Source organism: Xiphophorus hellerii, chromosome 21 (genome assembly GCF_003331165.1).
Source record: "Xiphophorus hellerii strain 12219 chromosome 21, Xiphophorus_hellerii-4.1, whole genome shotgun sequence".
NCBI lineage: Eukaryota > Metazoa > Chordata > Actinopteri > Cyprinodontiformes > Poeciliidae > Xiphophorus > Xiphophorus hellerii.
Window position 1 is genome coordinate 5,161,692 of NC_045692.1, and position 14,263 is coordinate 5,175,954.

At 39.2% G+C, this 14,263-nt stretch overlaps 1 protein-coding gene across 2 annotated transcripts in view; it reads right to left on the reverse strand.

Moving 5' to 3' along the window:
- Positions 1 to 14,263, reverse strand: part of LOC116711717 (partitioning defective 3 homolog) — a 396,764-nt gene that overhangs the window by 176,227 nt on the left and 206,274 nt on the right. For both annotated transcript variants that reach the window (XM_032551185.1, XM_032551184.1), the window contains one exon: positions 5,500 to 5,686. In XM_032551185.1, coding sequence (XP_032407076.1) covers positions 5,500 to 5,686 — 187 coding nt within the window. The remainder of the gene's footprint in view (positions 1 to 5,499; positions 5,687 to 14,263) is intronic.

Here is a 14,263-nt window from a genome sequence, read left to right on the forward strand (position 1 = left end):
TCCCACTTGTTTTCTATTGTTTCGTATTATGTTTCCAAGGATTTTATGATAATCTCTTGCCATTTTTAAAAAAAAATTTTTAAACGATTTGCTTATATTCGGGTTTCGGTAAGGTCCGAAGCCTGAATATATTTGGCAATCGATATAAATCAGTACACACAAATAATGAGACAAGACAGGCTTTCACTGCCTGGACAGTGAACGCCTGTCAAAACCTTACCGAATATTTTTGGTCTCTTTTTTTTCTGTGTAAATATCTTAGCACACTTGAAATAAGACAAAAGTAACACTCAACTAACATTTCAACAAGACATGGGAGCTTTTTTTTAAAGTCAGTAATTCCTTAATATTTAGTCAAAAGTAATAGTTCCACTGGCAGATTACTTTCATAATGATGCATTTTCCCCATGTTATAAGTGAAATAATCTGCCTATGGAAATACCACTTTTTTAAAATCAACAAAGATTTAATTATTGATTTAAAACAACCTCCAATGCTGTGCTAAAAAGATATTTGTAAGTTAGCCTTGTCTTGATATTTGCTAAGATATTTGCAAATATCAGGTGTTAGAGGTGAAAATCTCTAGATGACTGTAACTGCTCCTAAATATTCAACAAAGCATTGGTTTTAGAGAGAAAATTTCAAATCCATACCACACTTCTCAAGTTTTAGTCATAAAAGACGTTTAAAAAAAGGTATTATGTTCATTCCGCTTCATAATTACTTGCTACTTTGTAATAACATATCAACTAAAATCTTAAGAAACTACACTGAAGTTTGTAGTTTTAAAATGGCAAAAGGGGAAAAAATTCAACTAACATTTTTGTCTTTTCACTCTGAATATGTCTCTTTTTTAAATAGGACAGTGCGTTTTAGTGAAGGTACAGTGTTGGTGTAAATATACAAGTTTAGCAAAATGCTCATTTCCATTCATAGTCCTATACAATTAACCAAAATTCAAGCATTCATACAATTTAATACATAAAATAAGAGAAACAGTAAAAACAATAACTGTACATAGTCGGGAAAGCCTATTTTAGGAGCGTTATATTAAAATTATGATTATCTTTTACACCTCCAAAACTATGTGTGTCACAAAAATAAGAACTAAAAACACAAGTCCTTGAGTTCTAGACTATAATACGGTCTTTAAAAGTTAATGATTTATCAGAGCTCTGCTGTTGGCACAAAGTTTGTTGTGTTCAGCATCAAAACCGGGAGCAGTTTAAGAAAAGAACAAAGATCACTCTGAGTTCATAGATGAAAGAGAGAGTATGAATTTCTGAGAAGAGAGACGCTTTCATTCCTCCCTCAATCAACGCCAGGATGCTGCAGCGCTCCTTTTGTCTCTAAAACGTCTCCTAAGCACACACTCACGCATATTTTGTCACAGAAAAGCTGAAAAGTTGCTTTTTATTTTATTATTCCTTATAGACAAAGTAGGAAGCGCTTCGGTAAAAATCACATATAATGCGGCGACTTTCGTGAAAGGAAAAGGTGAGCGGGCGACGGAGCCGAGACGCCGGAAATAACACGTCAGGCCGTAGATTTAATACAGCTCGCTGCACACCTGACGGGACTGACCCTCTGAGTACCCTCAACTCCAATGTTTTTCCTAGATCTTGATTTAGGGTTTAGGACATTTAGACAGCACGGGTCTGAGCGCAGCGAGAAAACACACACGCCCTTATGAAAGCACAACTGCACTCCATCAGCTCCTGAGACAAAAACCAGGTGGAGAAAAGAAGCATTCCTATTTTACTCGACTAACTCTGCCATAAATATGAAACGTCGTCCGGTTCCAATTAGCAAATCCTTTTATCTCTTTGTTTATTCCCATTATTTGGACACTATGTCTACTGGTGTGTTGTATATGTCTTGCTTAATATCACTTCGACATGGTTTTCCCGTTTGGCTTTCCATTAAAGCTCACGGAGGAGGATGAGGAGGAGGGAGACGCAGCCGAGGAAATTAATGTGGAGGGTCGGGACCCGGTGTTGAGCAACCTTTAGTGCTGATATGCAAAGTAATAATTTAAAGCCTTTATTTATCCACTGAAACCCAGGAGATAGCACATGCTGGATTCCATCACCATCCTGCTTTGCATCAGCTTCACAAACTCCTCTACACCCATGCGTTAGGCTTTTAGACTAACGCATCGAGACTCTTTGACTTTTAAAGCTAGTTTGAAGAGAAGCACACTGCTCCTAACATTTATTACACACCAGTGAAAAGGACTGGTAAAAATTTGTATTGTAACTTTATTCGTTTCCTATAAAACTGACTCGTTCAGCTACGCTTTATGGGATAGGCTATATGGGATTAGCGAAGGACATTGAGAAAATATAGTTCGTTTTCCTCTAAGTCTCTTCACAAGGTCCGTCCCGTCACAGAGGTTGTGTCACAGGCTAGGATCCGATGACGAGGATGAACCAAAGAGAAATCTGGACAAGAGACAATTAAAGTAAAGCAGAAATCAAAACACGACGAAAGAAAAGAAAGTAAAGCGGTGCCAGAGGTCTCCCATGTTTTTTACATTACATGGAAAAACTTCAACGTATTCAATTATGTGCTAAACTAACACCAATTATATTTGAGGATATATATATGTTAATAAAAATCTAGCTTGGGAAGCGGAAATAGCTAGACTGGCATATGCAAAACAACCAATACATGAGAGGCATTTATTTGATTGGCTGTAACCATCAAGACTGGAGATAAAGAAGATTGTGATTGTTAGCTCCTGCAGTGGTGCTAAGATGTTAAGGTATATTTGATGTTTTAACTATTAAAATTTGCAGCTTTAATGTTTCTATGGAGGTTCTTAAGTATTTACAGGACTCTACTGTACTTGAACTGTATTTTGTAGAGATAAAAGTGGCTGAATACAAATGTATACCACGCTTTTCTACTTTATTATTTCTAATAGACTGTGAAATCATGCATCATTCTTCCTCGACTTTACAATCAGGCACTTCTTCGAGTTGGTCTACCATGAAATCCCAATTAAATACATTCAGGTTTGTGGTTGTCTAAACCTCATTGGGTGTGTATGCATTTTCCAAGCCGTTCTATCTGGAACATGATGGACAAAAGGAATTAGAGGTAGGAGATGGAAAATACTAATTTGTCCAATTGTAGGGACAGTAAGGAGGACAAGAGGGAGAGTCTAAAAACACACTGATTTAACAAGCCGTCCAGCCACTCTTGCGTATGCACAGCATGTTCATAGCTGTGGCCTTGGCCAGGTTCTCCCGTGAGGACAGAAGGCTGGATAATAATAGAGGGCAAAGGTGAGACTCTCCCAGCTCTGCACAATACATATTCAATCTACACAGACCCTTGACTTCAACTATAGAAAGAGCTTAATTAAAAAGCAACAGTTCCAGTACACTGGACTCTGGCTGACCCGCAGCCCCCCTTCCTCCTCCCCGGATGTTTTCTTTTTTTTTTTTCCCAATGTGATGTTGGAAGAAAAATGAGAAACGGTATAAGTAAGTCAGAAAGACGATGCACTCTTACTGTTTGCAGCCAGCTGTTAGCTGGTGAGTAAAAGCCAATGTGTGCCTGATGTGTGTCTGTGACTTCAAAACATGAATTATTCAGAATAACCCCAGGCTCCAGTATGTGGTAAAACTCCAGCCCCATGCGCGTCAACACACCGTGGTTGTGTGTGGGCAGCATGTGTGCGTGGGGGGGTGCATGCGTGTGTGTGTAGCCGGGGCGTGAGGAAGTCTGAGTGCATTTCAGACATATGCTGTAGACCTAATCCACTATGACAAACCTCTGACATCATGAACAGCAGGCATGCTGAGCAAATCCACTCATCCATAATAAATGAGTCAGAGGAAGAGAGGAACAGAGGGAGAGATGGGGGAGACTTTAGGGAGAGGAAAACTTTGAATTGTGGAAAAAAAAATTGACTCAGCAAGTCTATCTTTGGTGTAAGGTCTAAGATTGTCACGCAAAAAAAAAAAAAAACACAGCTTAAAAAAAAATAAAGTGCTAAGGTGAATGTCTGTGCGACCTTAGCACTGCTGAACTGCTAAAATGTCTGCCTTTTTTTTTTAACAAGCCTGGTGCAAAAAGGGTTCCTCAGCTTAAGCGGTCCATTCCCAACAGAGACTTCGTGTTCTGACAAGGTTGATGAGCCTTGGCTTCATTTTATTGCGCGGGTGCTGCAGCCGGGCCTGTGGTCCGCACGCCGAGTCGGGCACTAAAATCCCATGGGTGGTTGGAGTTGAGGAGGTGGAGGAACTTTGAGCCCCAGAGAGTCTTTTTACTCACAGTTTGACTTCTACTGCTAATCAATTATTTAACAAACGCCCTTACACAGCACACACACCAACACACTGTTACGAAAGTTTTTACTAAAAGCCGCGTAGACATTTGTATTCAGATATAACCTTCATGCAACATAAAATCACAATCCTGTATCTCTCTCTTTTGGTTGCTATGGAGTCGTTTGGTTGACCTGCTGACAGATCAACACCAAGAGAATCATTTTGACATGTAAAGAAATTTTACATTTTAAAATGTAAAATTTTAAAATGGCCCCCTTCAGTCAGCACTTACATAAAACCATCTTTTTGCGGTAATTATAGTTACAAGTCCTTTGGTTTATATCTTTACTGGCTAAAAACTCACATGCACTCTATTTATTAACTACTTAGTATAAAAGGTAATGCCATAGTTTACATAGTACTATAGTTTTCAACTTTATAGTGCATCTGCAATATCATGTAGGGGTGTCCAAAGTGTGGCCCTGGGGCCATGTGTGGCCCACAGAGTGATTCTGTTCGGCCCCTGACCACAGGTCTGGAATAGTAAGTTTTGGCCAACAATTGATAACCCAAAAAATGTTGACATTTTTCTCTTACTAAGTCTAAAGTCCTTTGTAAATGCGTCATTAAAAAGTTGTTTTTTTGTTGAGCAAGTAGAAAAAAACAGATAAAAAAAACAAGTTTTTAGCATTTTTAATTTAATGAGTTTTATGGCCGGCCAGTAATTTAAATTTGCCAGTTTGAACAATCAGGGCAAAAAGTTTGGGCACCACTCATGTAGTGAAAGGGTTATCTTGTTTAATTGGGTTGTCTTTAGCATCATGGTCTACTATAATTTACTTTTTTTACAGTTTTACTGGCTCTATGGGTAATGAGAGAAGGGGAAGACATGTGGCAAAGATTGCCAGACTGGGAATCGAACCTGCGACGGCCGCGTCGAGAACTAAGGCCTCCATATTTGGGTTGTGCTTAACCCCTGCGCCATCACAGCACCCCCTACCACTGTATTTTGCTTAAAATTTGGTCAAATATAACAAGGTTTAGAATTATGAATATTTTGAGATGGTAAAATAAACAGGTAATACTTCACAGCAACTTTTTTTTTTTGTAAAAATCTTAAAACAACCACCATCCTGCTTCTCTCCACCAAGGGTTACCTAGAGTTCAATGATACATGAAAGATTCAGCCAGTTGTAAAGAACAACTTGCAACCTACCATTCATTATGATTGGGCATCTCACGTATCCAGGCAACCGGGTTTTCTCCCACAAAGCCCATGTCGTCGTGGGAACTGGAGGACGACTGGTCAGACAGGTTGGCTGGAAGCAGGGGCGGCCTATCGTCCTCAATCATCACCGTGTCGTCTTGTGGCATGTTCACAGTTGGAGAGAGCTGGTAGAGGCCTGCAAAAGAAACCGAATGGCTAAGCAGGAGGCATTTACGTAAGTTTCTTCAAAAGTATGACTTTCAAACTTTTAAAACTCCATCAATATTCAATTCCATGCAGTCAGGGAGGCCTGATAGCACAATATCTGACAAATATGTGATCATACTGAAGCAACTTCAGACTCCGCTTCCTTCAAAGACGCTGTGTGATAAACATAATAATATCTTGCTTCACAAATTGCTAAGATAAAGCATCCAGCCAACAGATAACTTCAGACAAGGACAGCAACACTGTGTGACTGCACAATGAACATTTTCTGTAAGCCTGTTTCAAGGACACTGGCGTAAAAAAGGTTAAAACGAGTGCTAACCAGGGGAACAGTGGCAATGGAAGCACACAGGAAACTAGGAAACTGGAACATATTTCTAAAACAAGCAGATTGTTTATCAGAAAATAATTTTGATTCTCAGGAAAGGCAAAGACACACACAGAAACAGGTCGGAAGCTGAAAAATTCAGTCTTTTTCTGACCACTAAACACACCATATCGGTAAAACAATTTGTTGCAACATTATATAGCAATAAAGTTGTGTGGCACATGGTGTCACACATTTTATGAGATACACTTGATTAGAAGTGAAAATATTTAACTGTTTGTTCTACATACAGTTCAGACCAAAAGTTTGGACACAGAGTTGTGTCCAAACTTTTGGTCTGTACTGTATGTCAAGTGTTAAATTGCAGTCAGCCATCTTGGACTTAGAGGTTGAAGTTGGAGAGAACCACCTAATTTTCCGATGTGAAATTCTTATGTCATTTTCCCCCTAAGATTAAGATCTGAACATTTGACTTCATGACACAAATGCAATGCATATTAATCTGCATCTAATCTGTAGCCTAAAAAACAACAACCAAAACAATAACACAAAATGTCCCTTACTGGCTGGTAAATGACTAAAAACAACATCAAAAGTTAAGTTTAAAAAAAAGAGAGAGATCTGCAGGACGTTGGATGGCTCAGTTGGTAGAGCTAGCATGGGAGCTAGCAGAGGCTACAGTCCTTAACATTTCCCATTCTTGTGCCATTTTGTACATGTTTTCTTTCTCTCTACCTTCTTTTATGTCACACTGCTGTTCAATAAAGCCACTAGAGCTGGATTAATGCTAAAAAAAAATGTGACTTGTCTTCATTCCATTGAAATATACATGAAGAACATTTTCTTTGCAATGCTAGCTGTGCTAACTAGGCTAATTTCTGATGCATACTTCTGAAATGACTTTCTTTTCCATTGTACCACAGTGACATGATGTCACCTCTATAAATTATTAATGACTACTTACAGCAGAAAAACTAGACCAAAAAAAATGAATGTCGCTTTCATGTAGTCATTTTAGTTCTTCAAATCAATTCGGAATTAGCAACAATTGATCCTGACAGGTCAAACTTTTTCCCAACGACAAAGACTGGAAAGTGGTAACAAATTGCTCTTGGGTATATCTCTGAGGAATACAAACGTTCTGGGTTGTTTTTCATCCCTCTCTGTCTCATAACCCTGTTAATGAGCTGACCGATACAAAGACAAACAAATTCTGATTGCATTCAAGTGCACCTGCCAAATGGCAGCCAGCGACTGACAACCACAAAAAGGACATTATGAGTTATAAGGGAAGTTTAAAAGACCTGCCATCCAGCATCAAGTCTGCTATTCCTCCAGACTAAACTTTTTTGACACAATTGTAGCTTCAGCCATTTTCAAGGACAAATGCCGAGGAGAGCCTCCCTGATCTGTATTCTGTCCCTCCCGACCCTCCCTGCTGAGGACATCCACAATTGCTCCTTTGCTGCTCCTCAGGAATCAAAGTCAATGGGGAATGTTCTGGCACTCGGCACCAAGGGCAGCGGAGGAGCCGCTCGGCTGCATGAGAAGTGGAATTACAATGCTCGGTCGGACGATTCACTCAGGCTATGACACACGCATCAGCCCAAAGTCGAGACCCATTACCAGATCACCTGCTCGCCATTAAAGGGAAGGCTTTTCAGAACTTCCTGTAGCCTTTGCTTATGTTTCCATTATAAAACGGAGTCATTTTCCCAAATCTAATAGCTTAGGAACAATTGTGCTTAATCACTAACAGCAGACAACAATATTTACCCTGGCGTGATTCCAACGAGAGAGTTCTTAATTTGACAGGGGTGGGGGCAAGACATGCACATGATGAATGAACACGGCGGAGGACAATCTGAGCAGCAATCAGCGCAGCAGTGAAATGTATAGCTGAGTATAAGGACTCGCTCAAGCAAAACAAAGAGGAGGAGAAAACCATGGATGGAAAACAAACGTCTCATATCCATGTGTAAAAAATATATATATATATATATATATAAAGAAAGTATAAAAGTATAAAGTCATTTGTCACAGATATGAGGGCTTTGATGATCAATGTATCTTAGATGCATGGTCTACGACAAAGACAAAGACTTTGATGTAGACACTCAAGGCTGTTATTTAGCCAGAGTCTTGGGTAAACGTGGAAAACAGAAGACGTTATGTTTATTGCATCATCATAAATGAAAAAAGAAGTGATATCATGAATTCAGAGTCGCTACGACAAGGCTAAATCTCTCACTTATATCGTCCCAAAGAAAAGTTAAAACTGTGGTTGGGAATCTGTTGATAACTAATTGCTAATTATCAGAGATGCTACTAATGTCCGAAGTTCCTCTACTAAAGTGAGAATTGGTTCTAGAAGAAGTAGCCAAGTATTAAACACAAAAATTTACTACAATATTTTTCTGTTGATGTTTGCTTCATGAAGTGTAGCAAATGACAGGTATGGTATCTTGGCAACCTTTATGGTTCATTCAACCATACAGGTCCAACTGGAGTTACATGCAACATCTCTACTGGCTTAATCATTAAGCCAGCAGCTTTACAGTTCGTACTGTAAGTCATGCAGATATATTGGGGAAAAGTTAAATGTCTCTATGTTTTATAGAATGGAATTTTTGTCACTTTGTTGCATATTTATAAATCTTCTGCTTCTCTCTGAGTCACTCGTTGCAATCACTTAATTTTACTGGAAATGTAAATACTTCAGTTACATTTTTGCATCTCATTCATCAAAATGAATGAACTCCAGCTCCAGCCTTCCTCAAAACAGAGAGCAAACATCCTAGTGCATTATCACGAGGAGCAAAAGGTAGAATTTTTAAATATTGAAGTGATACGGCTGAATCCAAAATTATGAATACCTCTGTCAGATTTATGTTTATAATAATATCTTCCTTAACATGTTTATTCTGATTGGATGCAACATAAAAGTTCCGGAGTAACCAGAGGAAAGCTGGTCGGCAATTACAAGAAGGGTTGGATTGTTGCATTGTTACAAGGGGGTAAAGTAAATAACTTACTATTTGATGACAGGAAAAATATACAGTTTTTACTTCACATTGAGTCATCTTTCGAGAGATACCCATCTCATTTCCAATCAGACAAGTAAAAAAAGAAATGAAATGAAATAGATTTTAGGTTTAACTGCATGTTGGGTCTGATTATGTTAGACCCATGGCTGTCCAGCGGGAACTCCTGTTGAAATAAAAGAAGAAAAACTGAGATAGCTTTCTCCACAACGTAAGAAAATGAAATGGGAAACAATCCTAATGCTAATATATGCCACAGGTTATTGATTGCATTTAATTCACTACAAGTTAAAGCATCAAATATTTAAGCATGTTCAATTCAGTTACATTTCAAATATTAAATAACTAATCTCAAAGGAAAATTGAATGTACTTGTAACTCATTTATCCAACGGCTGTAACAGGGCTACTTCAAAAAGCTGATAACAAATTTAGCTGCATGGTACTGAACTAAAATAAGAAACAAAGGGTGAATGCCTCCTCTTAAATAATTCAGATATGTAAGACGGACAAAAAGTAATTTGGTCAGTACGTCCCTTGTTGCTAAGCTTAGGTGTCTCATTATTGCACTGAAAATGTCATGGCTCCAACCTGGAGTAGCGCAGCAGTTTTTGCCATCATACAAAAGGGTTTTTTGGGGGGGATTTTTTGTCACTTACACGCCCAAGAATGTAGCATTCACTTGTGTTCACCCAAGGTCCTCTTCAGGACAATAAATTACAAATAATCACCTCGTATTCTTTCATGACGGCCTGGCACTTGGCAAAGGACAGCTTTAATTGGAAGCTGGGAGCTTCATAAAAATTCCCAGCCAGGAACTCTTGACACAAGACGTAGAAGTGCAGATGAAGCATTGTTAAACTCGTTCACTTTTGCACACACGAGTTAGACGGCTATTGGAAAGCCACAGACGGGCCGGCGGTGATCCTCGGAAAGGTGAAAATAATTAGAGAAACCGGAGCACTTTGTGTTCTGCAGTTGTCGGCATAATGAGCCAAAGCGGCCAACCTGCAAACCGACGCTCCTTATCCTCGTTGCACTTGATGCCGACGTGACTGTGTAACCGGGGGAAACGAAGCAAGGCGCACGAACGTCAAACAGTGCAAACAGCACGGAGATCTGTGGGGACAGGCTCTTGAGTTCATAAAAACCTGGACTGAACAGGAAGCAACGCTGCGGTTCAAATCAAGCCACCAAGTAGGCAGTTTTACCACCGCTTACTTTTACCAGCTGCTCACAGCCTCAGCGTTGAGAACGGCAAATCCGATCTAGAGGTTTTCACATCCATCAGCCATCCAGATGTACATTTGCAGCTGTTTGTTTTGGTAAAAGGTTCTTTTCTAACTTTTCTTATTGTTATAATGACTTAATAGAGGTTATTCTGATTTATTTCATGCGCATGGAATGTTGTACCAGCTGTTTACTCCATAAAAGCTGACTATCGTGATTAATGTGGGGTTGTTTTTGTTTTTTTTATTCAAAGCTGTTCCTTATCTAAAAGCACCAGAGCAAAAATAACCTCAAAAACCTGAGCGCTGTGAATGCAATTATTGTTTTCTACCCGAATCCAGAACTCCTATCTTGACTAAAAATCAGAAAAATGCTGTTATTTAGCTTTTTATGACCTCAACAATCCTGATTTTAAAAAAAAAAACAAAAAAAAACACAAAGAACCTTTCATGCAATTTTTTTTGTTTGTTTTTTTTTGTTTGCGGAATAACCAGAGGAGAGGGAGAAACATGAATATTATGAAACTATTGGGAATAATCAGCACAATTTTAAAATGAGTTCACATGGGAATAAATATTACCAATTATGATAAACAGTCCACAGAAAACCGGTCCTCTCACAAAGGGGGTTATTCAGTGTTTCTGCACGGAAGGTTCTGTTTGGCAGGAGATTTCCCCGGTAACATGACCGTGTCGCTGTGACCTGATGGTCTCACTGTGTTTTGGAAAGGGCCACTTATGAGCCACCTCGTCCCGAGGCAGATAAACGCCGCCTTATTCCAGTTAGCGTCCTGCTAAAAAAAACACGGAGCAGAAGTTGTTGGTCGGCGTGTGCCAAGTAGCAGTAATGTAATAAGTAAGCCGAAATGTTGGAGCTTAACAGAATTACAGTTAACAGCTGAAACGCATTAAAGTCAATTCGATTATGCTGATCATTAATTACAGTGTTGGAACACAGAATTTCATTGGGATTGTGCCTCAGAGAAAACTAGTTAAAAACAAAAAATCAATAAACTATCTAATAATCAGAGATACAGTAGGTTTTAGGTTTTAGGTTCTAAGCTTAGCAAAAATATTTGCACCCTTTGAACTTTATCGCAAACCAATGTTTGTAGTGCATTAACTATGAAATGGACAATCAGATCATAGGTGTTTTATAATTTCATGCTGTTTATACTAATGTTCTCCTTCTGAGAACGTCACAAAACTGCTGGATGTATTCTAAGAACCATACCGACTAGAACTGAACTCTAGTTGGTATGGATTGTGGTGTATTTCAGTAAGTGGTATAAGGGGCTAAATGCAAATACATGGCTCACTGTTCAGAGTTTGATTTGTAATAAAAATTAAAGCCAATTAATGAATGTCTTCCATTGACTTCACAATTATACCCTAGTTTGTCTTGGCTATTAAAAGGGTTGTATAATGTATTCTCCAGGCACAAAGTGCCATTTTATAGCACAGTCAAGTGTCTATGTTACCTTCAGTTGCTATAAAAAAGCTCTCTATATAAATATATCAAATATGACTTCAAATAAATTTGACTTTGTAATTTAACACCTTGAAATTGGGCCTCGGTCTTTTTAAAAACCCAGGCTCTTTCATCACAGCATGATGATTGTTGTAACCCTTGATTTATCAGCATTTCACTGAGAAGGAGCTTGTACTATGAGCTCAGCAGATGTGCAGTTCCACCAGGTGTTTGCTAATTGCTGCTGGCTAGTCTGAAGGAGCTGAGTGGGGGAGGGCTGCTCTGAGGGCGGGAGTTCGGAAACTTGGAAACTACAGCTCCGAGGAGGAGCTTCGTCTCAAAGGCAAAGCTAGGTCCACCCAGGGGTTTTGCACATCTGAATGGTTGCCGTGGAGATTAAAGGATTTCTCAAACATGCATGAAAGAATCAAGTCAACACTCCAGGTTTGCTTTTGATGAGGGGACAATATTATAAAATGATGTCAAGTTCAAAAAAGTCAATTTTACATAACACTGCCCCTGTAAATGAAAACCCACTGACAGACATTCATGTTTGTGGTTGACAAAATGTGAAAAAATTCAGTCTTAATTGTTGAAATTTGGGGAAAAGAAGATAAACTGCTTCCGAGATCCTGTGTAAGTGCACCCCTCTCTTGTGCTGAACTCATGGAAACCCTCTTATACTACTGAAGCGGCGATGTTCTTCCTCCCTCATCCACAGACTGATGAGCTCTCAGACCTACAGTGCCACCTGGCTGCATTCATCCCAATAGACCAGCGCCTGACTCCTCTCTCTCCGTCTGTCTGCTGACCAGGCTTTGCCCCTTCAAACACTGAACTATAAGGTGAGAGGACACACTAATAGCCCCACACAATCTCCCTTCTCCTTTATGATTTCTCCTCTGTGTTCTCTCGCGTCCTCCTTCCCTCTCTGACACCTTTGGCCTATTGATTTGACTGGAGGAGAGATCATTAGTTGATCCCTGCTGCCTGGACTGCAGCAGGTAATCACTTTAAGTACACACCGGTGAAAACCATTGTCTTTATGCACACCGGGGCGAACGTCTGGGCCATTTTTCCAGCAGGTTTGCGCCATGTTACAGGACCCATTCCCACATCAGCACAACTGATCTGGACATTTAGTAAAAAGGGCTTCGATGGCAATGGCTTACTTCTGCAAGAAAGACATATTTAAGATGCCTGGCGTTAATTAGTGATTACTTACTTCAAGCTTGGAAAAAGTGAGCACCGGTTTTATTATGAATCGCTTCACCGTGTAAATGTGAAGATTTTATCGCTCCGCCTTCTAAAATGACTCACCGAATCCTATTTAACCAAACCCCTTTTGACAGAGTTAATCATGACAGATTGTTCCAGTAAAGCTTTGAAAACGGCAAAGGTCTGGGATACTGTCATTTTCATCACTGTCACATTTCTCCATGGGGACCGGGGGGATCACCCTTAGATATTCTGGACCCAAAGTTAAGAAAGGTCATGCTTCCTCACACAGCAGCCCACATATTAAAAAAAGGGAAAAAAAGCCATAAATCAGGATGGAAGAGGACAGAAGGGTCAGAGCAATCTCTCCTGGAGACCAACTGCAACAACTTAAACGTCGAATGGTCCAAACATTAATTCTTGTGACACACCATCAGGAAATGCACCATTACCATAATGTCCCGACAGCAGCGTTCTTCACTGTGGAGCTCGTTGTGTATACAGTTAATGTCAGTATCAGTGAGGTATTGAAATCATGTCATGAGAAGCACAGATGTATAAGAGTGGATTGAAAGGAAATTGTATATTTTTTTTCCTCCAACAGCTCACTATTCACTTAGACTGCAAGAGAGAAAAGGAGAGAAAGTAAGGCCCCAAAAAAATGACAGGAAAACTGAATTTTTACCTCCGAGTAAACTTTTGAGCTTTCAGCTTGTGTGTGTCATGAAATGTACAAGATCTGGAAATGTGGAAGCTAAAAGTCGGGAGGCTAAGAGTTGAGGATAAAAAGACTGGAAAAAGCTAACTGTACAAACCGGGCATAAAGATGCTGCTCCGTAATCATTTTATCACCTAAGTGTGAAATGCATCATTTTTGATATATGTTTATGAGAGACTATTACCTCAATACAAAAATGTGTAATTTCTTGAAAACATGGCCTTTCATGTGGCCTTTTTAGAGAACAAAAACATATTTTTGGTTGTCATAAAGAAATTACCATAAATCCCTAGTGTGTCAATTAAAATCAAGAAACAAACAAAAACAAGACTTTTCTGATTATTGCTTGTTTCATAAAACTTTACAGGTTTAATGATTGCTCACAGCAGAAAGAATAAGAAAAATATATCTCAGTAAGCAAAGCTAAAGTTACTTTTATGAAGTCAAAGGTTTACAATATTTCTGACCGGTTCCTACAAGTTTGTTTTTTTTTGGCTACACTGACTGCAGGATTTTGCACCTTAAGCTTTACAGTACA